Source organism: Cinclus cinclus, chromosome 14 (genome assembly GCF_963662255.1).
Source record: "Cinclus cinclus chromosome 14, bCinCin1.1, whole genome shotgun sequence".
Lineage (NCBI taxonomy): Eukaryota > Metazoa > Chordata > Aves > Passeriformes > Cinclidae > Cinclus > Cinclus cinclus.
In genome coordinates, this window is record NC_085059.1 from 5,494,524 (window position 1) to 5,520,953 (window position 26,430).

Genomic DNA, 26,430 nt, shown 5'->3' on the forward strand with positions numbered 1-26,430 from the left:
GGATGCAAAACCACAGAACTTCTGCCAGGCCCTGTGAAATTCACACTAAATGCTCTGTGCTTTTTCAGCAGTCTCAGATGGAAATGATGTGTTCTCACCACAGAAGCACACATGAGAGATGTTTAAAATTCTGGGATCAGAGTGACACCTCTGATCCCGGTGCAGATTGATTTGGTTTTGAGAGAACCACACCAAATGCTGAAGCACAAGCATGGTCACAGTATCCACTGTAGGGGAGAATTTCTACAATGATATCAGGGCTGCTCTGGAAGGTTTGCTGTGGTTGTGCAGGCATCACGGTTGAGCATGACCAGGGGTTGATCACCCCATTTCTAAAGAGGCTGATCATCCAAATGCTCAGGTCAGAGAAATGTGGCACACACAGATTATACCCTCCTCCTCAGCACATCCTCCTCCAAATCCCACTTGACAAAGAGATAGGAACAGTCAAATTCATATCAAGAGATGAGGAAATTGCTATCGATGTGCATCCCTACACAGGAACTGCAGCAAGCTCAAGTCCTACCCTCCCACATTGCATTTCTCAAAGAGGGAAGTGATTCATGGAACAAAATTCATCATCGCATTTCCTCTTACCATCATATATTGCACAATAATGATGTAACAGCACAAATTACTTCCTGTGGAAGGAGATCTTCATCACCCCAAAGGACTCTGTGGCCATTTCAATAGCACACAGCACAGCAAGTTCCACAAAGCCTCCAACAGGAGAACCTTAGAACCTTGCAATGGATCCCACAGTGAAGCAAGCTGTGCCCATCCCACCTCATAGTTTTCTCTAGGTTACATTCATTCATCATAGGTATCCTTCATTCATCACTCTAACTCTAAGACATGAGTTCTCAAGACAACCACAGCATCACTAATTCTTGTCTTAAGACAGGGCCCATGGACTTCCCAATGAATCCCACCTTCCTTGGGCAACTCTTCCCTCTGCTCAAGGGTGCATTAAAAATAAACCCCTGAGCCTTACTCCACCACTGCTGCAATCACTTTCATAAACATGCTACAGTTGTCTTCTTCCAAAGGAAGCAATGAAGATATAAGGGAAAAGATTCTAGTAGAAGTCCATACTGCCTTTCCTAACTTCTTAAGGACTCTAATGATAGAAACTAAAGGCAGAATTGTTGTTTCCACAAAGAGCCAAATATTTGAAGTCCCAGATGTCATGTTCTGTCCCATCTCTTCCTAGGAAAATAAAAGAGGACAGGCACCAAAAAATAATCCAGTCCTAATACCAACATGGTCTGCAGTCAGCAAAGACATTAAGTCAATACAAAGGGACTGGGGGATTGTTACCACCACAAGGAGTTTTGTATTTGTGCACCAAGCTCACACCGAAACCCTACACGCAATGAAGTAAGAAAGTTGCCTGCAAAGCTGTAACCTTGGGCACCTCTCACTGAAACCGGCAGTGATTTCATTCGAGGGTACAACTCCTGCCCAACGAGGCAACACTCAGCTGCGGATGGTAAATGCTCTGCCGTCCATAATAGCTTAAGATTGCTGCTTCGACGCACACCAACAAATTGTGAAATCACGAGAGGACATGGCGTGAGATGGAAATGTCGAATTAATATCCTCTAACACCCCCTGCCATGAGAGAGCGGGGGCAGAGCCGCGCTACATGGAGGAACTACCCACGGGGCGGGAGAAAATTAACAGAGAGGTGAAAAGGCGGGAGAGGAGAGAACGAGAGACGAGCAAGGAAGCAGCACTGACCGTGTCGAGGAGAGCGGAGGGCTCCGGCTGCGTGTCCTTGGCCGCGGCGCCGGGCGGCGGCGGAGGGAAATTGGGGCTGAAAACCATGAGGTCGCTCTTGGCCGCGCCGTCCGCCACGCACAGGCTGCGGCTGTGGCGCTGCGAGTACGACCAGCTGCCCACTTCGCTGGCGCACACCAGCGTCGTGGGCCCGGGCCCCGAGAGCACGGCCGCCCGCGGCGCCCAGCGCGACGCCCCGTACAGCACCAGGGCCAGCAGGAACAGGCTGGACACGGCGCAGATCGCCACCACCAGCCACACGTTGGTCGCCGCGCTGGCCGCGCCGGCGCCGAGCTCCACGCCCGACGCCGACCGCGACCCCGACGCCGACCAGGACGACGAGGACGAGGAGGAGGAGAGCGACGATCCCGGGCCCGCGGCCAGCGCCGCTTCGGCCGCCTCGAGCAGCGACACGCTGAGCGTGGCCGTGGCCGAGCGCGCCGGCTCGCCGTGGTCGCGCACGACGATCAGCAGCCTCTGGCGAGGGCCGTCCGCCTCGTCCAGCGGCCGCGCCGTGCTCACCTCGCCGCTGTAGAGCCCCACGCGGAACGGGCCCTTGCCCCGCGGCTCCCACAGCTCGTAGCGCAGCCACGCGTTGTAGCCCGAGTCGGCGTCCACGGCGCGGATCTTCGCCACCACCTGGCCCGCCGGCGCCCCCCACGCCGCCCACGCCCACAGCGTGCCCGAGCCCGAGCCCGAGCCCGAGCCCGAGCCCGAGCCCGGCCCCGAGGACGCCTCGGCCGCCACGGCGCCCGCCTCCGCCGCCGAGCCCGCGGGCGGCAGCAGCAGCGCCGGCGCGTTGTCGTTCTCGTCCAGCACGAAGAGCTGCACCGTGGCGTTGCCGCACAGCGGCGGCTCCCCCGCGTCCACCGCGCGCACCTCGAACTGCAGCACCTGCAGCTCCTCGTAGTCCAAGGGCTGCAGCGCCCACAGCCGCCCGCTCTCCGCGTCCACCGACACGTAGCTCGACGCCGCACGCCACCCGCCGCCCACGGCCCCCGACGACCACGACGGAGCCGCGGCCCCGCCGCCCACGCCGCCCTCCCACACCGAGTAGCTCACGCGCCCGTTGCCCGCCTCGTCCGGGTCCCGCGCCCACAGCCGCGCCAGCTCCGCGCCCGCCGCGTTGTTCTCCCGCGCCAGCACCGTGTACACGGCCTGCGAGAACGCGGGCGCGTTGTCGTTCACGTCCGACACCGGCACCCGCAGCCCGCGGCTGGCGCGCAGCGCCGGCGCCCCGCCGTCCTCCGCACGCACCTCCACCTCGTACTCCGACACCCGCTCCCGGTCCAGCGCCTCGCGCAGCACCAGCGAGTACGAGCCCGCGAACGTCGCCTCCAGACCGAACGGCGACGCCGGCCACACCCAGCACCGCACGCGCCCGTTCGCCCCCGAGTCTCGGTCCGACACGCTCAGCAGGGCCACCACCGTCCCCACCGACGCGTCCTCCGACACCGGCACCGACAGCGACGTCACCCACACCTCCGGCGCGTTGTCGTTCACGTCCAGCACCTCCAGCACCACCTTGCAGTGACCCGACAGAGGAGGTGAACCCTTATCTGCTCCTTTAATGTGCAATTCGTATAAAGTCACGGTTTCGAAGTCCAGGGCACCTTTCAGTCTGATCTCTCCACTATTTGCATCGATACTGAATAAATCTCCTGCTGAGGGGGGAACAATAGTAACAATAGCATATAAAATTTCACCATAGATTCCTTTGTCCGCATCCGTGGCGTTCACCTGTGCTACAAGAGTCCCCACTAAAGCGTCCTCGGGCAAAAGTACGTTATATGCAGACTGGTTGAACTGGGGTGCGTTGTCATTCACATCCAGCACCGAGATCAGCAGCTCCATTGTCCCCGTCAGAGACGGCCGGCCCCCGTCACTCGCCGTCAGCACCAACCGGTGCACGGGAATCGTCTCCCGGTCCAGAGATTTCGTGAGTATCAGAAACAGTGACTTACTGCGAGAGTTACTGTTTTCTTCCTCTATTCTAAAATGCTCGCTGGGGCTGAGTGTGTAGGAGAGCTGTGCGTTCGCTCCGATATCCGCATCCGACGCGCCCTCCAGCGGGAAACGAGACCCCGGCAGGGTGGTGAATTCCGCGATGCTGAGGTTTTTTCGGGCGGCGGGGAAGGCGGGGGCATTGTCGTTGATGTCGGTGACCTCCAGCTGCACATGGAAGACGCGCAGCGGCCGCTCCAGCAGCACCTCCAGGCGCAGCGCGCACGGCGCGCTCTTGCCGCACAGCTCCTCCCGGTCGAGCCGCGAGCTCACCAGCAGCGCGCCGCTCGCCCCGCTCACCTCCACGCTCGCCCGCCGGCCCTGCGCCACCAGCCGCAGCCGCCGCGCCTCCGCCTCGCCCGCCTCCAGCCCCAGGTCCTGCGCCAGACGGCCCACCACCGTGCCGGCCTTGGCTTCCTCCGGCACCGAGTACCGCACCTGCCCGCCCGCCAGCGCCCAGGCCGCCTGCAGCACCAGCACCCGCAGCACCGCACCACAACGCTCGCCCATCCCTGCACGCACCGCCGCCGCTGCTCTCGCTCCACCCGCCGCCGCCGCCGCTGTGGCTCTGGCTGCCGGCCCCGGCACGGGCCCCGCACGGCTCCCCGCCGCCGCCCGGACGCACCGGCTCTGCTGCCCGGCCCGCGCCGCCCCCCCGCGCTCACAGCCGGGCTCTCCGCCGCACCGGGGCGGAGCCGCCCACACGCCGTTCCTGAGCCTGCAGCGACACCGTGCGCTGCTCCGCCGCCTCACGCCAGCCGCCACACTGCCTCTGCCTCCGCTCCGTCATGGCTGTTTCCTCCGCTTTTGCTCTTCCCACTGTGATCGTCTTTCATTTTATTCTTCCGTTATTTCCTTTCTCTTCTCTACCGTTTTCTTTAGCCGTTCTTGTAACTCGCAAGAAGCCTCCGGCGCCACACAGCAGTGAAAACAAGTCGCATCCACCCATTCTCCTTACGTGGCTTTAGCGTTAGACCAGAAAATGTTGTAATCGAGGCAGAAGCTCTTCACAACCAGCTTCACCCAGCGATTAGAGGTAAGTCCGTCGCGTGCTGCTCATCTCCTTTGCGGTTGTTTCGTTTCTCCTCTTTGTCATCTTCTGCTCCTAATTACCTCCTTCAGACCATCTCATGTCTTTCTCTTCTATCACTTCTTTTATATCCTCCTTTCTTGCGCTCCACCCTTCCTGCACCCTGTGAGAGCATCTGTGCCAAACCAGTAAACTCGTCTGTCCGTCCATCCTTCCTCTCTGGAATCCTTCCTTCTCGTCCCTCTCCTTACGCACACACACTCTGCTCTTCTCTCCTGTTCTCTCTTTCATCTCCTTTGTCTCATTAATCAATGTCTTGTTCCACGTGATTACATCACCCTCCCCATGAAGCACCAACACGCCACGGGTAGCAGTTCCCGTTCCTCTCTGCTCTCGTCTTTCATCTCTCCAGTCAAGGAACAAACTTCCTGCTCACTTCAAGTCTGTGCCGGGCTGACAGAGCGCTCTTGCACCTCAACGTCTGGAAGGAAACCACGCTCTGCAGACCCCATCCTCTCAAGGGAGAGAATTCACAGCCCTCTGAAACACTGGCCAAATCCCGAGGTACCCGGACATTACTGCAAACAGACTTCACTAAGCACAAACAACCCAGGGCAATCTTTACTCCAGGGATTCAAACACACCACGGCTCAGCAACCAATTCCTCTTGAACGCTGAATAATTACGGAGCAACCACAGCTCCAAACACTCTTCATACACCTCGATGAAGAACCATTCTTCAGGCCTCATTTGGCACCTGTATGATGAATGTACCTTTCTGCCTTCATGTTCCAGGCAGGCCAGCACAGTCAGAAACACACAGCGAGATTGTCCATCCCCAGGGGCATTACAGCCCGTGGAATGCCTCTGTGCAGCCTGATCCACAGGGTAAAGGCAACAAAGTCATTGTATCTCTGTCGTTTTCTCTGGCAACGCACGCCCGACTCCCAGCACATCCACTCTGAGAAATGGTTTGGGGTCCCTTCTGCATCCGTGCTTCTGTTATTTGCCCCTACTCTGTCTGGACAAAGAAGACAGAAAGGAGAGGAGGCAGTGGCACACTGCTGATCCAGGAAAGCAATCATAGAATTTCTGACACTGGAAGGCACCCAGAAGGATCATCCAGCTGAACTCCAAATCCAGGCACGTTTGGTCAATCCAAAATGAAGAATCCATGGCCAAAGACATATCAAGGTACAACTGTCATTTAGACTCATCTTTAGGGAACAGCAACTTACCTCAAGCATCCCTGCCTCCTCCTTCAGAAAAGATTTACATTCAAGGCAGGGAATTGGTTCTGAAGTCTGTTTTCCTTCAATGTTATCAGTAATTTCAGGGGAAGAGGAACACGGGGAAATGACCCACATTCTGCAAAAGCCTCTAAATCACTGAACAGAGCACAGTGCACTTCAAACACTTGTATCACATGCCAAGTAGGAGAGACCTGGCAAATCCAAGGACATTCTCCCAGCGTCAACCTCAGCTTAGAAGACTGGAAAATCCATCCCTCATTCTGATGGTCAGCTGCTGGAGACTCTCCTACCTGACAGCGGCCAAAATTCAGCAGTCTGCATTTCATTCGCTGTTACCAACACATTGCCAGTACACAATAAAAAAAAAAAAAATCGAGGTTTCTGGTAAAAGGAGAGAAGAAAACTAGAAGATCGCATTCCATCATATCAAAATGCCACGTCTGGCAACATCTTGATTATGGACAGAATTTTCTCCACTCACTCTCAAGACAAGAGCATGAATGTAAACAAGGTGAGCTTCAGAGAAGGGTAATCGAGCAAGACTGAAATTTCAAAAAGCTCCTGTTTAGCTAACACCATATTTTCAAAAGCAAGAGCTCTGAGATGGGTAAGGATGATGTCCTCACATCTGGCAGGAAGGGCATGGAGAATACCAAGGATAGACAGCACTTCAGAAGGACCTGAGAGGATCCCAGGCATGCAACCCCAAGGAACGGGTGACTTCACAAGGTTCCCCAGTGGAATCCTCCACCCCAAGCTCTGGGAAATCAATCTCCAGCTGAGCAGCTGGAGCTTTCTTGCCCAATGACAGAGCTTGTGCCACACAGCATCTCCAGTTCCTCCCTACAGAAACTTCCCCACTCAGAGTCACCCTCTCCATGATGGAGGGCCCAAGCAATACTCCATGCCACTCGGAGGATTGCAGCTGCAGCAGCCAAACTGCCCCACCACAACAGCTTGGCCCAGCAATAAAACCCACTCTGAGCACGATCCAGGCCTTCACACATCCCACCCTTCCTTCACAATTGGCACAAACAACTTATGAAGGGATGCAAAACCACAGAACTTCTGCCAGGCCCTGTGAAATTCACACTAAATGCTCTGTGCTTTTTCAGCAGTCTCAGATGGAAATGATGTGTTCTCACCACAGAAGCACACATGAGAGATGTTTAAAATTCTGGGATCAGAGTGACACCTCTGATCCCGGTGCAGATTGATTTGGTTTTGAGAGAACCACACCAAATGCTGAAGCACAAGCATGGTCACAGTATCCACTGTAGGGGAGAATTTCTACAATGATATCAGGGCTGCTCTGGAAGGTTTGCTGTGGTTGTGCAGGCATCACGGTTGAGCATGACCAGGGCTTGATCACCCCATTTCTAAAGAGGCTGATCATCCAAATGCTCAGGTCAGAGAAATGTGGCACACACAGATTATACCCTCCTCCTCAGCACATCCTCCTTCAAATCCCACTTGACAAAGAGAGAGGAACAGTCAAATTCATATCAAGAGATGAGGAAATTGCTATCGATGTGCATCCCTACACAGGAACTGCAGCAAGCTCAAGTCCTACCCTCCCACATTGCATTTCTCAACATAAGGAGTTTCTCATTGAACAAAATTCAGTATCGCATTTCCTCTTTCCATCACATATTGTACAGTAATGATGTAACAGCACAAATTACTTCCTGTGGAGGGAGATCTTCATCACCCCAAAGGACTCTGTGGCCATTTCAATAGCACACAGCACCTCAAGTTCCACAAAGCCTCCAACCGGAGAACCTTAGAGCCTTGCAAAGGATCTCACACAGAAGCACTCTGTGCCCATCCTGTCTCAGTTCTCTCTAGGCATCCTCCAATCATCAGTTCTAAAGACAAGCACATTATCACTCAATCCTGTTTTAAGACATGACCCATGGCCTTCCCAATGAATCCCACCTTCCCTGGGCAACTCTTTTCTCTGCTCAAAGTCACATAAAAAAACCTAAAAGCATGTGCCTTATTGCGCCAATGCCACAATTACTTCAATAAACACGCTGCAGTTTCCTTCTTGTAAAGGATGGAAAAAAATACAAGGAAATATGCAAGTAGAACTCCATACTACCTTTCCCTCTTTCTTAATGAGCCAGATGATAAAACCGAAATGCAGAATAGATGTTTCCTCAAAGAGCCAAATACGTGAAGTCTCAAGTGTAATTTTTCAGTCACACCTCTTACAAGGAAAATAAAACAGGACAGTTACCAAAAATAATCCAGGCCTAATACTAACGTGGTCTGCAGTCAGCAAAAGCATTAAGTCAATGCAATGGGACTGGGGGATTGTTACCACCACATCGTGTTTTGTATTCGTTCACCAAGCTCACACCGAAACCCTACACGCAATGAAGTAAGAAAGTTGCCTGCAAAGCTGTAACCTTGGGCACCTCTCACAGAAACCGGCAGTGATTTCATTCGAGGGTACAACTCCTGCCCAGCGAGGCGACACTCAGTTGTGGATGGTAAATGCTCTGCCGTCCATAATAGCTTATTGCTGCTTCCACAAAACAACAAATTGCGAAATCGCGGGAGTACATAGAGGTAGATGGAAATGTCGCTCTAATACCCCTAAACGCTCGCTCCTCTGAGACTGAGAGGGCAGAGCCTCGCTACATGGAGGAGTTACCCTGGGGGTGGGAGAAAATCAAGAGAGGAGAAAAGGGCGAGAAATGAGTAAGGCAGTAGCACTGACCGTGTCGAGGAGAGCGGAGGGCTCCGGCTGCGTGTCCTTGGCCGCGGCGCCGGGCGGCGGCGGAGGGAAATTGGGGCTGAAAACCATGAGGTCGCTCTTGGCCGCGCCGTCCGCCACGCACAGGCTGCGGCTGTGGCGCTGCGAGTACGACCAGCTGCCCACTTCGCTGGCGCACACCAGCGTCGTGGGCCCGGGCCCCGAGAGCACGGCCGCCCGCGGCGCCCAGCGCGACGCCCCGTACAGCACCAGGGCCAGCAGGAACAGGCTGGACACGGCGCAGATCGCCACCACCAGCCACACGTTGGTCGCCGCGCTGGCCGCGCCGGCGCCGAGCTCCACGCCCGACGCCGACCGCGACCCCGACGCCGACCAGGACGACGAGGACGAGGAGGAGGAGAGCGACGATCCCGGGCCCGCGGCCAGCGCCGCCTCGGCCGCCTCGAGCAGCGACACGCTGAGCGTGGCCGTGGCCGAGCGCGCCGGCTCGCCGTGGTCGCGCACGACGATCAGCAGCCTCTGGCGAGGGCCGTCCGCCTCGTCCAGCGGCCGCGCCGTGCTCACCTCGCCGCTGTAGAGCCCCACGCGGAACGGGCCCTTGCCCCGCGGCTCCCACAGCTCGTAGCGCAGCCACGCGTTGTAGCCCGAGTCGGCGTCCACGGCGCGGATCTTCGCCACCACCTGGCCCGCCGGCGCCCCCCACGCCGCCCACGCCCACAGCGTGCCCGAGCCCGAGCCCGAGCCCGAGCCCGAGCCCGAGCCCGGCCCCGAGGACGCCTCGGCCGCCACGGCGCCCGCCTCCGCCGCCGAGCCCGCGGGCGGCAGCAGCAGCGCCGGCGCGTTGTCGTTCTCGTCCAGCACGAAGAGCTGCACCGTGGCGTTGCCGCACAGCGGCGGCTCCCCCGCGTCCACCGCGCGCACCTCGAACTGCAGCACCTGCAGCTCCTCGTAGTCCAAGGGCTGCAGCGCCCACAGCCGCCCGCTCTCCGCGTCCACCGACACGTAGCTCGACGCCGCACGCCACCCGCCGCCCACGGCCCCCGACGACCACGACGGAGCCGCGGCCCCGCCGCCCACGCCGCCCTCCCACACCGAGTAGCTCACGCGCCCGTTGCCCGCCTCGTCCGGGTCCCGCGCCCACAGCCGCGCCAGCTCCGCGCCCGCCGCGTTGTTCTCCCGCGCCAGCACCGTGTACACGGCCTGCGAGAACGCGGGCGCGTTGTCGTTCACGTCCGACACCGGCACCCGCAGCCCGCGGCTGGCGCGCAGCGCCGGCGCCCCGCCGTCCTCCGCACGCACCTCCACCTCGTACTCCGACACCCGCTCCCGGTCCAGCGCCTCGCGCAGCACCAGCGAGTACGAGCCCGCGAACGTCGCCTCCAGACCGAACGGCGACGCCGGCCACACCCAGCACCGCACGCGCCCGTTCGCCCCCGAGTCTCGGTCCGACACGCTCAGCAGGGCCACCACCGTCCCCACCGACGCGTCCTCCGACACCGGCACCGACAGCGACGTCACCCACACCTCCGGCGCGTTGTCGTTCACGTCCAGCACCTCCAGCTCAACGCTGCAATGACTGGAGAGTGGAGGCGTCCCTTCGTCTCTCGCCTCAATACGAAAATCATATACACTGACTTCTTCGAAGTCCAGGGCTGCGGTGAGATGAATCTCCCCTGTCTCTGGATTGACGAAAATCACATCTCTTGCACTCGGGGGAATGAAGCTGGTCGCGGTAAAGGTCACTTCGCTATTACTTCCCAAATCCGCATCACTAGCGTTCACCCGCGTTACCAGCGTCCCCACCGCAGCACTCTCCGGCAGCTGCACTTTGTACACGGACTGGTTGAACTGGGGCGCGTTGTCGTTCGCATCCAGCACCGAGATCAGCAGCTCCATTGTCCCTGTCAGAGACGGCCGGCCCCCGTCACTCGCCGTCAACACCAACCGGTGCACGGAAGTCGTCTCCCGGTCCAGAGGTTTCGTTAAAACAAGTTCGGGGATAAGATTTCGCTCATTCGATTTTTGTAAATCCAGAGAGAAGTGCTCGTTGGGGCTGAGTGTGTAGGAGAGCTGCGCATTCTCTCCGACATCCGCATCCGACGCGCCCTCCAGCGGGAAACGAGACCCCGGCACAGACAATTCCGCGATGCTGAGGTTTTTTCGGGCGGCGGGGAAGGCGGGGGCATTGTCGTTGATGTCGGTGACCTCCAGCTGCACATGGAAGACGCGCAGCGGCCGCTCCAGCAGCACCTCCAGGCGCAGCGCGCACGGCGCGCTCTTGCCGCACAGCTCCTCCCGGTCGAGCCGCGAGCTCACCAGCAGCGCGCCGCTCGCCCCGCTCACCTCCACGCTCGCCCGCCGGCCCTGCGCCACCAGCCGCAGCCGCCGCGCCTCCGCCTCGCCCGCCTCCAGCCCCAGGTCCTGCGCCAGACGGCCCACCACCGTGCCGGCCTTGGCTTCCTCCGGCACCGAGTACCGCACCTGCCCGCCCGCCAGCGCCCAGGCCGCCTGCAGCACCAGCACCCGCAGCACCGCACCACAACGCTCGCCCATCCCTGCACGCACCGCCGCCGCTGCTCTCGCTCCACCCGCCGCCGCCGCCGCTGCGGCTCTGGCTGCCGGCCCCGGCACGGGCCCCGCACGGCTCCCCGCCGCCGCCCGGACGCACCGGCTCTGCTGCCCGGCCCGCGCCGCCCCCCCGCGCTCACAGCCGGGCTCTCCGCCGCACCGGGGCGGAGCCGCCCACACGCCGTTCCTGAGCCTGCAGCGACACCGTGCGCTGCTCCGCCGCCCGACACACTTGGCCAGAGCGGCCGCCCATCTCTTCCTGACTGTCTGCCGACCCCGCTCGTCTTTCATTCTATTCTTTGTACTTTTGGTTATTTTGCTCTCCTCATTTATCTCGCCTGATAACTCGCAAGTCAGTTCCGGCTCCCAAGTGCTGAGGAAACAAGTCGAATCCTCCAACTCTGCTTCCGTAGCATCAGCGGCGGACCGCCGAGTATTCTAATCGAGGCGGATATTTTTGGGATCCAGCTCCGCCCACTGATTAGAGTTAAGGCCGGTGGGCACTTGTCCTTTGCTGTTCCTTTCTTCCCTCTCGTTGTCATCTTTCATCCTTAGTAACCTCTTTGCGTCATTCCTTTATAGCATTTGCTTTTTCTTTTACTTTCTCTTCTCTCAATACTTTAATATCCTTTCTTTCTTACCCTCCTCCCTTTATGTTTACAGCAATCGCATCTGAGACATACCGGTAAACTCGTTTTTAGTTCTTTCGTTCCTTCCTCTTCTCCTTTTCCTCCTTTCTGTGCATACAACATCATATGGCAGAGATGAGATCTCCTACATAAGAACAGAATCCACAACAGTCAAGCCCTCAAACACTTGTGCGTGTGTGGCTAGTACAAAGAGTCCCAATCTTCCAAGAATACTGAAAAAGCAACCACAGCTTCCAAGTGCTCTTCCTATGTCTCAGTGAAGAGCTGTTCTTCAGCCTCATCTTCCACTTGTATAATCAATGTCAAGCTCTTGCTTCCCCATTGAGGCAGGCTTGCACTGTCACAATAGCACACCGAGAACCTCGGTGTCCGGGGGCATGAGTCCCCACCAAACGCCTCGCTTTCATCAGCATGAGCAACCTGACATGCAGCCAGACTGCAGCCATGAAGGTAACACCACGACATTCTCGCTAAGGACATCCCCTTGACTCCCAATGCAGCAACTCCACGAAATGGACTGTGGTCCTTCCTCCAGCCCTGCTGGCTGCCACCCACTCACGCTGTGCCTGCAAGCAGCAGGAAAAGAACAAGCGCAGACAGTGGTGCCGGGCTCATCCAGGAGGATCAACATTTGGTCAATCCAACAGAAAGATGCCACAACTGAAAAGAAGTCAAACTACATCAATCCTTCAGATTCATCCGCTTTACGTGCAAGTGACTTACCTGCAGCATCATTGATTTGTTCTTCAGAAAATCAAATATTTTGAGAACAAGAGTATTGATTTGAAATTATATTTTCAGTTAACATGATCCGTTTTTCTGGGCAAGCCGGACAGAGAAAAAATGTTTCTGTTTTTTTCTGCACAAACTGGACAGTGTTCAATGTCTCTTATGTGCTTCTATCGCAGGAGAAGCAAGGCAGAACGCTTAAAACCTAAGGACATTCTCTCAAAGTGAAACTCAGCGGAGAAGATCACAGTACACATCCCACACACTGGTGGAAAATGTTCTAAACCTGACATTTGACAGTGTAAAATTCAGCAGTCTGCATCTTATCCAATTTTACCAACACCATGCATATATCAGAGAAACTAAACAAAACACAAGGATGGGCAGGGTCAAAGAAAGGAGAGAAAGAATCCCTGAAGATCCCATTCTTCCCCTTCTTTCCCTTCCCAGAGCAGAGGTAACCAAGGAGAGGTTCAGAGTTGGGTCAGCATCATCATCCAAAGTTTGAAAAGCTTCTCTTTGTGCAACAACATTCCAAATCAAAAGCAACTAATTGAAGGCAAGCATGGCAGATATGCTCCAAACAGCAATACCATGAAGAACAACAGCACCATAACATCTGCAGAACTTCTGGAGATCCTGACAGCATCCCAGGCAAGCAGCATTGTGCCCTGGGACACTTCCAGAGGTTTTCTACAGAAATCCTTCATCTCTTGCCATGGGAGTGGCATCTCCATATCTAAGGAAATGTTCTCGACTTTTTGCCCAGTGATGCAAACCATATTCTAGCCACGTTCTCTATTCCCATCAGTCCACAATATCCTCTATATATGGTCACTCTCCCTGCGATGCACTTCCAGGTGCTACTCAGTGCCACTTGCAGGACCGCTGCCAGAATACTCAGACACTGCTCCAGCTGTAAACTCCCCTCTGAGCAGGACCCAGGCCTTTGCATACCCTCATCTTCCCTCATCATCGGCACCAGGAGCATACAGAGGCCTGCACAGCCTCCCACTGTCTAGCAAACAGATTTCCCAGCTTTTTGAACTTCACCTGGAATGCTTCAGCCTTTTCAGCAACCTCATATGGAAATATAACCGAGTTGTACATGGAGTTGTACTTTGGAGCTCTTTGAGATTCTGCCATTAGAGCTCTGAGCTCTGATCCCAGTCCACACGGGTTTTATTACTCAAGAGAACCAAACCAAATGCCTATACACAATAGCAACAATGATATCAAATGGGTGGGAGAATTTCCACCGGAGAACACCAGGGCTGTGCTGCTGTGTAGGGTTTGACGTGTACGTACACATAGCTCAACACCATCCCACCCATAATCTCAACAAGACAACATCCCACCGCTCATGTGGCCACCGTTGCAGGCTAAAACTAGGAGAAGTTCCCTGGGGCTGTTGAGTCCCGGGGGCAGGAGATGGCACTTCGCAGCGTTTCATCACGGACAGCTGGATTTGGGCTTTCTGGCCTCTCCTGAACCCTCAGGAGGCTTTTGAAACAATGTGGCACTCCAGGAAAATTTTGCAATAACACCAAACAGGCCAGTGTCCTTCAAGCTACTTCTCAGGCCGGTAACACAAATCCTCAACCAGGGCAACATGAGCAGCAGAAAAAAGAAATTATCTCTTTGTAACACTTAGCTCAGGACACACTCTCTCCCCTTTGTAACACTCACCTCACAGCAAATTCCTCTGCCCGCAACCTTATGCTATTAAGCAAAGCAAGAAGATACAACCAAAAAGGAACATAGCAGAAGTTCCCACTGCTTTCCCTACTTTCTTAATGACTCCGGTTAGGAAACCAAAATGGGAATTTATCCCCTGAAGTTCCAGTTGCCATCTTGCATCAAATCCCTTGCAAAGGAAACAGAAGTGAGAAAGATTTCGAAAATAAAACAGACTAACAATTAGAAAGTTCGCAGATAGAAAGGGAACTGAACAGATACGTAGTGTCTGGGGGACAGAAATCATCACAGCCTGAGTGTCCTTGCATCCGATCAAGCAAGATCGGGTGAAAACGCTAGAAAGCAGAAAGCAAAAGCATTGTCTTCAAAACTGATACCTCCGGACATCTCTTAGGGCTACAAAAGTAATTTCGTTCAAAGGGAAAAACACACACCCAGAACAGGAAACCTCTGCTACGCACCCCAACTAATCCGAGAGACCATAATACATTAATTTCCCACACGCGGCAGATGGAAAGGCGCCATTGTTATCCCTAAGCACCCACTGAGTACCCAGCGTCCCTAAGCAATGGGAACGGAGCCCGCCTGCAAACGGCAAGAACCCAGAGGGTGGATGAGGAGGAGCAGAGAAGGGAACGAAGGAAGCAGCACTGACCGTGTCGAGGAGAGCGGAGGGCTCCGGCTGCGTGTCCTTGGCCGCGGCGCCGGGCGGCGGCGGAGGGAAATTGGGGCTGAAAACCATGAGGTCGCTCTTGGCCGCGCCGTCCGCCACGCACAGGCTGCGGCTGTGGCGCTGCGAGTACGACCAGCTGCCCACTTCGCTGGCGCACACCAGCGTCGTGGGCCCGGGCCCCGAGAGCACGGCCGCCCGCGGCGCCCAGCGCGACGCCCCGTACAGCACCAGGGCCAGCAGGAACAGGCTGGACACGGCGCAGATCGCCACCACCAGCCACACGTTGGTCGCCGCGCTGGCCGCGCCGGCGCCGAGCTCCACGCCCGACGCCGACCGCGACCCCGACGCCGACCAGGACGACGAGGACGAGGAGGAGGAGAGCGACGATCCCGGGCCCGCGGCCAGCGCCGCCTCGGCCGCCTCGAGCAGCGACACGCTGAGCGTGGCCGTGGCCGAGCGCGCCGGCTCGCCGTGGTCGCGCACGACGATCAGCAGCCTCTGGCGAGGGCCGTCCGCCTCGTCCAGCGGCCGCGCCGTGCTCACCTCGCCGCTGTAGAGCCCCACGCGGAACGGGCCCTTGCCCCGCGGCTCCCACAGCTCGTAGCGCAGCCACGCGTTGTAGCCCGAGTCGGCGTCCACGGCGCGGATCTTCGCCACCACCTGGCCCGCCGGCGCCCCCCACGCCGCCCACGCCCACAGCGTGCCCGAGCCCGAGCCCGAGCCCGAGCCCGAGCCCGGCCCCGAGGACGCCTCGGCCGCCACGGCGCCCGCCTCCGCCGCCGAGCCCGCGGGCGGCAGCAGCAGCGCCGGCGCGTTGTCGTTCTCGTCCAGCACGAAGAGCTGCACCGTGGCGTTGCCGCACAGCGGCGGCTCCCCCGCGTCCACCGCGCGCACCTCGAACTGCAGCACCTGCAGCTCCTCGTAGTCCAAGGGCTGCAGCGCCCACAGCCGCCCGCTCTCCGCGTCCACCGACACGTAGCTCGACGCCGCACGCCACCCGCCGCCCACGGCCCCCGACGACCACGACGGAGCCGCGGCCCCGCCGCCCACGCCGCCCTCCCACACCGAGTAGCTCACGCGCCCGTTGCCCGCCTCGTCCGGGTCCCGCGCCCACAGCCGCGCCAGCTCCGCGCCCGCCGCGTTGTTCTCCCGCGCCAGCACCGTGTACACGGCCTGCGAGAACGCGGGCGCGTTGTCGTTCACGTCCGACACCGGCACCCGCAGCCCGCGGCTGGCGCGCAGCGCCGGCGCCCCGCCGTCCTCCGCACGCACCTCCACCTCGTACTCCGACACCCGCTCCCGGTCCAGCGCCTCGCGCAGCACCAGCGAGTACGAGCCCGCGAACGTCGCCTCCAGACCGAACGGCGACGCCGGCCACACCCAGCACCGCACGCGCCCGTTCGCCCCCGAGTCTCGGTCCGACACGCTCAGCAGGGCCACCACCGTCCCCACCGACGCGTCCTCCGACACCGGCACCGACAGCGACGTCACCCACACCTCCGGCGCGTTGTCGTTCACGTCCAGCACCTCCAGCACCACCTTGCAGTGACCTGACAGCGGTGGAATCCCTCGGTCTCTCGCTTCAATACGGAAATCAAACACATTGACCTCCTCGAAGTCTAGAGCGCCGGAGAGATGTATTTCTCCTGTCTTCGAATTGATGGAAATCACATCTCCTGCACTTGGCGGACTGAAATTCGTCACGGCATAGGTCACCACGCTGTTACTTCCTTCGTCTGCATCAGTAGCGTTGACCCGCGTCACCAGCGTCCCCACGGCAGCGCTCTCTGGCACCTTCACTTTATACACGGACTGGTTGAACTGCGGCGCGTTGTCATTTGCGTCCACGACCGAGATCAGCAGCTCCATTGTCCCTGTCAGAGACGGCCGGCCCCCGTCACTCGCCGTCAACACCAACCGGTGCACGGGAATCGTCTCCCGGTCCAGAGATTTCATTAAAAGGAGTTCGGGTTCAATATTTCGCTCATTAGACTTTTGCAAATCCAAAGAAAAATGCTCGTTGGGGCTGAGTGTGTAGGAGAGCTGTGCATTCTCTCCGACATCCGCATCCGACGCGCCCTCCAGCGGGAAACGAGACCCCGGCACAGAAGATTCCGCGATGCTGAGGTTTTTTCGGGCGGCGGGGAAGGCGGGGGCATTGTCGTTGATGTCGGTGACCTCCAGCTGCACATGGAAGACGCGCAGCGGCCGCTCCAGCAGCACCTCCAGGCGCAGCGCGCACGGCGCGCTCTTGCCGCACAGCTCCTCCCGGTCGAGCCGCGAGCTCACGAGCAGCGCGCCGCTCGCCCCGCTCACCTCCACGCTCGCCCGCCGGCCCTGCGCCACCAGCCGCAGCCGCCGCGCCTCCGCCTCGCCCGCCTCCAGCCCCAGGTCCTGCGCCAGACGGCCCACCACCGTGCCGGCCTTGGCTTCCTCCGGCACCGAGTACCGCACCTGCCCGCCCGCCAGCGCCCAGGCCGCCTGCAGCACCAGCACCCGCAGCACCGCACCACAACGCTCGCCCATCCCTGCACGCACCGCCGCCGCTGCTCTCGCTCCACCCGCCGCCGCCGCCGCTGCGGCTCTGGCTGCCGGCCCCGGCACGGGCCCCGCACGGCTCCCCGCCGCCGCCCGGACGCACCGGCTCTGCTGCCCGGCCCGCGCCGCCCCCCCGCGCTCACAGCCGGGCTCTCCGCCGCACCGGGGCGGAGCCGCCCACGCGCCGTTCCTGAGCCTGCAGCGACACCGTGCGCTGCTCCGCCGCCTCACGCCATCCGCAACCTCAGCCGCGCTGACTTTCCCCACCGTGTCTATTTTCTGGTGAGTCTTGTTGTCGTGCTCCTCTTCTTTCCCCTTACATCTTCGTCTTTCTTTCTATGTTAGCCTTTATTTCCTCTTTCTTCACTTCCTTTTTCGTTTCTCCTTCTTTCTGCATTTTCGGGTTTTTTTGGGTTTGTTTCGATTTCATTTCTTCATTTTCTTTGTACTCTTTTCTCTTTCTTCCTTGTCTGTCTTCTTTATGGTCCTTGTTATGCCACTCCTCATTCTTTCCACTCCTTTTCCATCTCCTTCCACTCTCCTTTGTTCTTTAGCCGCACAGTTCGTCAGTTTTCTCTGGCGCCGCGGACACCATCAACTGCGGCACCATCAGCGCTAATTACAGAGTCCCATTGCTAGAGAGCTGTGCTGCTCTGACCAAGGGTGTTAGGAACCAACTCCCTCCCAAGGATAACGATAAGGTCGGGGCGTGCTGCTCTGCTCTTTTACTGCCTCTTTTGCATTTCCATTCTGTCATTCATCTCTTACTTTCATTCTGGCTTCATTTTTATTTACGCGGGTTCATTACTATTAGTAGTAGTAGCAGGAGGAGGAGGAGGAGGAGGAGGAGTAGCAGTAGTAGTAGCAGTAGTAGTATGCTGTTTATTTTCTGCACTTCTATCTCCTCTGTTTCCCTTCTCTTTTCTTGTTCTTTCTCTACGACTTTTCGTTCCTGCCTCTCCTAGACTCTCCTCATCTGTTTTCAGCTTGTCTCTTCTGATTTTTTTTTCCTTCACTAAAATAGTTTCGAAATTCTCGCAATATACTTTGGGAATATATCCCTTCTTCTTTTACCTGACTCTTTGATGTACCTCTTTGCTTTTTGTTTGGTTTATTTTGTTTGTTTCTTTTAATTCTTTCTACATTCTTCCTCCTTTCTTGGCGTTGCCTCCCCTTCTCATCTAATGCCATACTTTATATCTTCTGGACATTCTGTCCTTCAACAAAATATTTGAAAAATACCTACAGCACCCCTGCCACCAACCACAGACATGCCCTTGGGCCAGAATCGCATTTCTCTTCCCTACACCTCCTCTCCATGTGCAGACGGAGAAACCCACTTACTGTCCATGCACCTGCAGCTTCCCCTCCCTCCAGGAAAAAGGCCACAAATCTTCAGCCTCCCGTGTTCTCAAGGGCCCAGCAATAACACAGCAAGGCAGTCAGATGGCAAAGAACAGCTCTGCCACATCAAAACACATCCACCGCTCTGACACAGAAACTGAAGCACAGCTATTGGGACATCTGTGCACACAGGCCTCAAAGAGTTCAAACAAACCAGGGAATTTGCTCATTCAGGAACTCAAACCTATCACAGCCCAACACCACAAACTTTCTTAGAGACTTTAAAAAGCTCTGCGCAACCCCAGCTCCTGAGGACTCATCATGAGCCTCAGTCCTTCCTGACTCACTCTCCGCTTGCATGTTCCACGTTCTTCTCTTCCTTTCTGGCAGGCACTCACTGCCTAGACAACACACCGAGAACCTCGCTATCTGTGAGGCCCACAGAAAATCTCACACTCACCGTAGAATGATCCACTTGTCAAACAAGAGCCACGAAGGTAACGTCACAACAAGGTCACTAAGAACACTCCCTTGACCTTCTACACATCTGTTTAGTGAAACCAGTGCTGGTCCCTCCTCCATTCCCTCTTGCTGTCACCCACTCAGGCTGTGCCAGGAAGCATCAGAAAAGGAATGAGAGCCGGTAACAGCTGCTTTGTTGGTCCAAGAGGGTGAACATTCTGCTGATTCGACAAAAAGATGACACAACTCGACAGGAACTAAAGTACACCGGTCTCAAGAACATCCACGTTTGGCGAACGACTTACCTCTTCTGAACTGCTTCCTTCTTCAGAAAAGAAATATTTTCCGAGCAGGGGGATTAGTTTTAAAGGACACTTGCCCTTAAAACTATCAGTGTACCTGGGGTAGCTGGACAGAAAGAAAAAATCACTTATGTTCCACAAAAACTTGACGGCATGCAATGCCCGTGAGGCACTTCCCTCGCTGGGGAACAAGGAAGCAGACCTGTAAGCTACAGAAATTCTCTCAAAGCAAAACTTAGAAGAGAGGAATCGACATCCCCCACACTGATGGGGAACAGCCCAAATATCTGCCACGTTGCCAATGAGAGACAGGAAATGAACACAACCGCAAACAAACCCAGCAAAACAAAAGCATGTGCAGTTTGGCAGAGAAGAGGATAAAAGGAAACACCTCCCATTCTGCTGTTGTACTGAAATGCAAGTTTTGACGCCATCCTGAATACCAACAGCCGTCTAGCAAGACTAAGAGCAGAGGGGTAATGAGGGAAAGATACAGAGAAGGCTTGGCAGCATGACCCAAATTTCAAAAAGGTTCTCTTTGACCAACAACATCGCAAGTCAAACCCAAGTAGTTAAAGGCACGCGGGACAGGTGTCTTCACAAGCAGCAATACCAGAAAGAACAGCAGTGCTCTAAGATGTGCAGAACTTCTGGGTGTCCTGAGAGGATCCCAGGAGAGCAGCACTGTGTGCTGGAACCACTCCTGAAGTACTCTACCATAATCCTGTATTTTGCACTCTGGCAACTGGAATCTCCACAGCTAAACAGACACCCTCCATTTCATCCCCAAAGATGTATTCAAATCCTCCCCTTGCCCCACGTCTGGCACAAAAAATACGCAGAGTTCTGCAAATGCATTCTGTGATTCTTTGACTTTTCCCGCGTGATAGGATGCTTTGTGAGTTTTCAGCATTTTCAAGTACAAACCAAGTTCTCAAAGGTTCTGCAATTAGAGTAATGAACAATACAGGTCCCAGTCCCCACTGAGCCTCTCCTTCAAGAGACCACAACAAGAGATAAAGCGCCAATCCATTCAAAATCACAACTGGGTGGAAGAATTTCTACAATCCAAGACCGGAGCTGGGCTGCTCTGTAGATGTGAAGGTTTGGTGTGTACATCCAGACACCAGAACGAGCCGTGTGCGATAACAGGACACACCATCTCTACCCAGACTGACCGTGCAAGAGCACAAGCAGGAGAAGAAAAGCACAGCAAGATTACACCCGCCCCCTCAACTGCCCTTAAAAATCCTCTCTGAAGACGAGCACAGATCCACCGGGGCAAGAGCTGTGGAAGCTGGGACGAACAGGCTACAGTACACATGGAAAGCAGTTTGTAGTGCTACCCTCCCACAACAACACTCCCAAAAGAGCAGCAAAAGTGTTCATCAGTGTGCACGTTACCCACTCTTTTCCAACACTTTCCACATGCCAGGCCAGAGGCAGCCAAGGAGCTGTCTCTGATGGGAGATATTCATAAGCACAAAGGACTCTGGCCATTTCAATACCACATGGCATCTCAAGATCCAGAACGCCTCCAACATCAGACTCTCGGAACTTGGGAAAGAATCCGGGGCAGAAACACTCCATACCAATCCTGCCTCCTGCTAGGCATGCTCCATTCCTCACTTTGTAACATTTATTCTCGAGAAAAAGCCATCATCTCCCATGCTTCTCTTCTTATGACATGGACCAAGGTCTTACAAATTATTTCCAGATCCCTCACACAAGGCATCCCACTGCTCCAGAACACCATCCCAGTGTTCACAATGACTCTGTTGGACCAACCGAAACAAAGAAACTACTCTCTGCCAAATGAAAATACATTAAAGCACAAGTCGGAATCGTCAGTTGTCCCCACAACTCTAGCTGAGGAAAACGACACAGGATGAGGACAGAGAAGAAAACCACAGGTGATACCAACAAGGTCATCACTCTGCAGAAGGCAATAAGCCACGACACAGTGCCTGGGGGTCTCTTTCCAGCAGAGCCTCGTTCTTTTGCACTCCTACAACGAGCTCGGGTGGAAACGCTACATACCAGCCAACAAGACGGCTGTCAGCAGAAATGAAACCTTAGGGAAGTGATTTCACATTAGGGGAAAACAATCCGTGTCCACACCAGCAAATCTCAGCTGCGGACCGTAATACCACATGCGTGGAGCTATACCTTTATTTCTCCCAAGTATTCCCCGCCCACCAGCAGGAGTTCTGGAGCTCGTGCAAGGACATAGCGGCAGGGGGAACGGTGCTCGTGACTTAAATAATCATTTGTTAAGGAACACACCGCCCTCTGGAATCGGCAATTCGGATTGGAAGCCATCAGAGACTGCTCAGGGAACATAACAGAAGGGGCAGAAGAGGAAAAAAACAAGTAGACATGAGCAGAGGAAGCAGCACTGACCGTGTCGAGGAGAGCGGAGGGCTCCGGCTGCGTGTCCTTGGCCGCGGCGCCGGGCGGCGGCGGAGGGAAATTGGGGCTGAAAACCATGAGGTCGCTCTTGGCCGCGCCGTCCGCCACGCACAGGCTGCGGCTGTGGCGCTGCGAGTACGACCAGCTGCCCACTTCGCTGGCGCACACCAGCGTCGTGGGCCCGGGCCCCGAGAGCACGGCCGCCCGCGGCGCCCAGCGCGACGCCCCGTACAGCACCAGGGCCAGCAGGAACAGGCTGGACACGGCGCAGATCGCCACCACCAGCCACACGTTGGTCGCCGCGCTGGCCGCGCCGGCGCCGAGCTCCACGCCCGACGCCGACCGCGACCCCGACGCCGACCAGGACGACGAGGACGAGGAGGAGGAGAGCGACGATCCCGGGCCCGCGGCCAGCGCCGCCTCGGCCGCCTCGAGCAGCGACACGCTGAGCGTGGCCGTGGCCGAGCGCGCCGGCTCGCCGTGGTCGCGCACGACGATCAGCAGCCTCTGGCGAGGGCCGTCCGCCTCGTCCAGCGGCCGCGCCGTGCTCACCTCGCCGCTGTAGAGCCCCACGCGGAACGGGCCCTTGCCCCGCGGCTCCCACAGCTCGTAGCGCAGCCACGCGTTGTAGCCCGAGTCGGCGTCCACGGCGCGGATCTTCGCCACCACCTGGCCCGCCGGCGCCCCCCACGCCGCCCACGCCCACAGCGTGCCCGAGCCCGAGCCCGAGCCCGAGCCCGAGCCCGGCCCCGAGGACGCCTCGGCCGCCACGGCGCCCGCCTCCGCCGCCGAGCCCGCGGGCGGCAGCAGCAGCGCCGGCGCGTTGTCGTTCTCGTCCAGCACGAAGAGCTGCACCGTGGCGTTGCCGCACAGCGGCGGCTCCCCCGCGTCCACCGCGCGCACCTCGAACTGCAGCACCTGCAGCTCCTCGTAGTCCAAGGGCTGCAGCGCCCACAGCCGCCCGCTCTCCGCGTCCACCGACACGTAGCTCGACGCCGCACGCCACCCGCCGCCCACGGCCCCCGACGACCACGACGGAGCCGCGGCCCCGCCGCCCACGCCGCCCTCCCACACCGAGTAGCTCACGCGCCCGTTGCCCGCCTCGTCCGGGTCCCGCGCCCACAGCCGCGCCAGCTCCGCGCCCGCCGCGTTGTTCTCCCGCGCCAGCACCGTGTACACGGCCTGCGAGAACGCGGGCGCGTTGTCGTTCACGTCCGACACCGGCACCCGCAGCCCGCGGCTGGCGCGCAGCGCCGGCGCCCCGCCGTCCTCCGCACGCACCTCCACCTCGTACTCCGACACCCGCTCCCGGTCCAGCGCCTCGCGCAGCACCAGCGAGTACGAGCCCGCGAACGTCGCCTCCAGACCGAACGGCGACGCCGGCCACACCCAGCACCGCACGCGCCCGTTCGCCCCCGAGTCTCGGTCCGACACGCTCAGCAGGGCCACCACCGTCCCCACCGACGCGTCCTCCGACACCGGCACCGACAGCGACGTCACCCACACCTCCGGCGCGTTGTCGTTCACGTCCAGCACCTCCAGCACCACCTTGCAGTGACCCGACAGAGGAGGTGAACCCTTATCTGCTCCTTTAATGTGCAATTCGTATAAAGTCACTGTTTCGAAGTCCAGGGCACCTTTCAGTCTGATCTCTCCACTATTTGCATCGATACTGAATAAATCTCCTGCTGAGGGGGGAACAATAGTAACAATAGCATATAAAATTTCACCATAGATTCCTTTGTCCGCATCCGTGGCGTTCACCTGTGCTACAAGAGTCCCCACTAAAGCGTCTTCGGGCAAAAGTACGTTATATGCAGACTGGTTGAACTGGGGTGCGTTGTCATTCACATCCAGCACCGAGATCAGCAGCTCCATTGTCCCCGTCAGAGACGGCCGGCCCCCGTCACTCGCCGTCAGCACCAACCGGTGCACGGGAATCGTCTCCCGGTCCAGAGATTTCGTGAGTATCAGAAACAGTGACTTACTGCGAGAGTTACTGTTTTCTTCCTCTATTCTAAAATGCTCGTTAGGACTGAGTGTGTAGGAGAGCTGCGCATTCTCTCCGATATCCGCATCCGACGCGCCCTCCAGCGGGAAACGAGACCCAGGAGGCGAATTCTCTGATAAGCTGAGGTTTTTTTGGGCGGCGGGGAAGACGGGGGCATTGTCGTTGATGTCGGTGACCTCCAGCTGCACATGGAAGACGCGCAGCGGCCGCTCCAGCAGCACCTCCAGGCGCAGCGCGCACGGCGCGCTCTTGCCGCACAGCTCCTCCCGGTCGAGCCGCGAGCTCACCAGCAGCGCGCCGCTCGCCCCGCTCACCTCCACGCTCGCCCGCCGGCCCTGCGCCACCAGCCGCAGCCGCCGCGCCTCCGCCTCGCCCGCCTCCAGCCCCAGGTCCTGCGCCAGACGGCCCACCACCGTGCCGGCCTTGGCTTCCTCCGGCACCGAGTACCGCACCTGCCCGCCCGCCAGCGCCCAGGCCGCCTGCAGCACCAGCACCCGCAGCACCGCACCACAACGCTCGCCCATCCCTGCACGCACCGCCGCCGCTGCTCTCGCTCCACCCGCCGCCGCCGCCGCTGCGGCTCTGGCTGCCGGCCCCGGCACGGGCCCCGCACGGCTCCCCGCCGCCGCCCGGACGCACCGGCTCTGCTGCCCGGCCCGCGCCGCCCCCCCGCGCTCACAGCCGGGCTCTCCGCCGCACCGGGGCGGAGCCGCCCACGCGCCGTTCCTGAGCCTGCAGCGACACCGTGCGCTGCTCCGCCGCCTCACGCCAGCCGCCACACTGCCTCTGCCTCCGCTCCGTCATGGCTGTTTCCTCCGCTTTTGCTCTTCCCACTGTGATCGTCTTTCATTTTATTCTTCCGTTATTTCCTTTCTCTTCTCTACCGTTTTCTTTAGCCGTTCTTGTAACTCGCAAGAAGCCTCCGGCGCCACACAGCAGTGAAAACAAGTCGCATCCACCCATTCTCCTTACGCGGCTTGAGCGTTAGACCAGAAAATGTTGTAATCGAGGCAGAAGCTCTTCACAACCAGCTTCACCCAGCGATTAGAGGTAAGTCCGTCGCGTGCTGCTCATCTCCTTTGCGGTTGTTTCGTCTCTCCTCTTTCTCATCTTCTGCTCCTAATTACGTACTTCAGACCATCTCATGTCTTTCTCTTCTATCACTTCTTTTATATCCTCCTTTCTTGCGCTCCACCCTTCCTGCACCCTGTGAGAGCATCTGTGCCAAACCAGTAAACTCGTCTGTCCGTCCATCCTTTCCCTCTGGAATCCTTCCTTCTCGTCCCTCTCCTTACGCACACACACTCTGCTCTTCTCTCCTGTTCTCTCTTTCATCTCCTTTGTCTCACTAATCAATGTCTTGTTCCACGTGATTACATCACCCTCCCCATGAAGCACCAACACGCCACGGGTAGCAGTTCCCGTTCCTCTCTGCTCTCGTCTTTCATCTCTCCAGTCAAGGAACAAACTTCCTGCTCACTTCAAGTCTGTGCCGGGCTGACAGAGCGCTCTTGCACCTCAACGTCTGGAAGGAAACCACGCTCTGCAGACCCCATCCTCTCAAGGGAGAGAATTCACAGCCCTCTGAAACACTGGCCAAATCCCGAGGTACCCGGACATTACTGCAAACAGACTTCACTAAGCACAAACAACCCAGGGCAATCTTTACTCCAGGGATTCAAACACACCACGGCTCAGCAACCAATTCCTCATGAACGCTGAATAATTACGGAACAACCACAGCTCCAAACACTCTTCATACACCTCGATGAAGAACCATTCTTCAGGCCTCATTTGGCACCTGTATGATGAATGTACCTTTCTGCCTTCATGTTCCAGGCAGGCCAGCACAGTCAGAAACACACAGCGAGATTGTCCATCCCCAGGGGCATTACAGCCCGTGGAATGCCTCTGTGCAGCCTGATCCACAGGGTAAAGGCAACAAAGTCATTGTATCTCTGTCGTTTTCTCTGGCAACGCACGCCCGACTCCCAGCACATCCACTCTGAGAAATGGTTTGGGGTCCCTTCTGCATCCGTGCTTCTGTTATTTGCCCCTACTCTGTCTGGACAAAGAAGACAGAAAGGAGAGGAGGCAGTGGCACACTGCTGATCCAGGAAAGCAATCATAGAATTTCTGACACTGGAAGGCACCCAGAAGGATCATCCAGCTGAACTCCAAATCCAGGCACGTTTGGTCAATCCAAAATGAAGAATCCATGGCCAAAGACATATCAAGGTACAACTGTC

The 26,430-nt window shown here is 57.5% G+C and overlaps 4 protein-coding genes across 4 annotated transcripts; all 4 read right to left on the bottom strand.

Annotated features, from left to right (window-relative positions):
• Positions 1 to 1,644: 1,644 nt before the first annotated feature.
• LOC134049828 (protocadherin alpha-13-like) lies at positions 1,645 to 4,296 on the bottom strand. The gene has a single exon (XM_062502501.1). It carries the CDS (start codon positions 4,294 to 4,296, stop codon positions 1,645 to 1,647), a length of 2,652 nt encoding a protein of 883 aa, XP_062358485.1.
• A 4,453-nt stretch (positions 4,297 to 8,749) lies between these two features.
• LOC134049829 (protocadherin alpha-2-like) lies at positions 8,750 to 11,347 on the bottom strand. Its single transcript, XM_062502502.1, has one exon. The coding sequence runs from the start codon at positions 11,345 to 11,347 to the stop codon at positions 8,750 to 8,752; it is 2,598 nt and encodes an 865-aa protein (XP_062358486.1).
• Positions 11,348 to 14,905: 3,558 nt separating this feature from the next.
• LOC134049830 (protocadherin alpha-6-like) lies at positions 14,906 to 17,638 on the bottom strand. Its single transcript, XM_062502503.1, has one exon. The coding sequence runs from the start codon at positions 17,636 to 17,638 to the stop codon at positions 14,906 to 14,908; it is 2,733 nt and encodes a 910-aa protein (XP_062358487.1).
• A 151-nt stretch (positions 17,639 to 17,789) lies between these two features.
• LOC134049831 (protocadherin alpha-13-like) lies at positions 17,790 to 24,705 on the bottom strand. Its single transcript, XM_062502505.1, has 7 exons — positions 21,928 to 24,705; positions 21,584 to 21,694; positions 21,163 to 21,315; positions 20,727 to 20,752; positions 19,762 to 19,864; positions 19,342 to 19,395; positions 17,790 to 17,876 (listed from the first exon to the last, which is right to left on the bottom strand). The coding sequence occupies exons 1-7, from the start codon at positions 24,703 to 24,705 to the stop codon at positions 17,790 to 17,792; spliced, it is 3,312 nt and encodes a 1,103-aa protein (XP_062358489.1).
• Between the last annotated feature and the right edge of the window lie 1,725 nt (positions 24,706 to 26,430).

Bases quoted from the DNA above. Each gene is read 5' to 3' on its own strand.
- LOC134049828 (XM_062502501.1), bottom strand. From the start codon at position 4,296: ATGGGCGAGCGTTGTGGTGCGGTGCTGCGGGTGCTGGTGCTGCAGGCG.
- LOC134049829 (XM_062502502.1), bottom strand. From the start codon at position 11,347: ATGGGCGAGCGTTGTGGTGCGGTGCTGCGGGTGCTGGTGCTGCAGGCG.
- LOC134049830 (XM_062502503.1), bottom strand. From the start codon at position 17,638: ATGGGCGAGCGTTGTGGTGCGGTGCTGCGGGTGCTGGTGCTGCAGGCG.
- LOC134049831 (XM_062502505.1), bottom strand. From the start codon at position 24,705: ATGGGCGAGCGTTGTGGTGCGGTGCTGCGGGTGCTGGTGCTGCAGGCG. The intron at 20,753-21,162 runs GTAACGTGCACA...GGTCTCTTGAAG, and splicing joins AAAGTGTTGGAAAAGAGTGG to GAGAGGCTCAGTGGGGACTG. The intron at 19,865-20,726 runs GTATTGTTCATT...CTTTCTGTCCAG, and splicing joins CTCAGTGGGGACTGGGACCT to CTACCCCAGGTACACTGATA.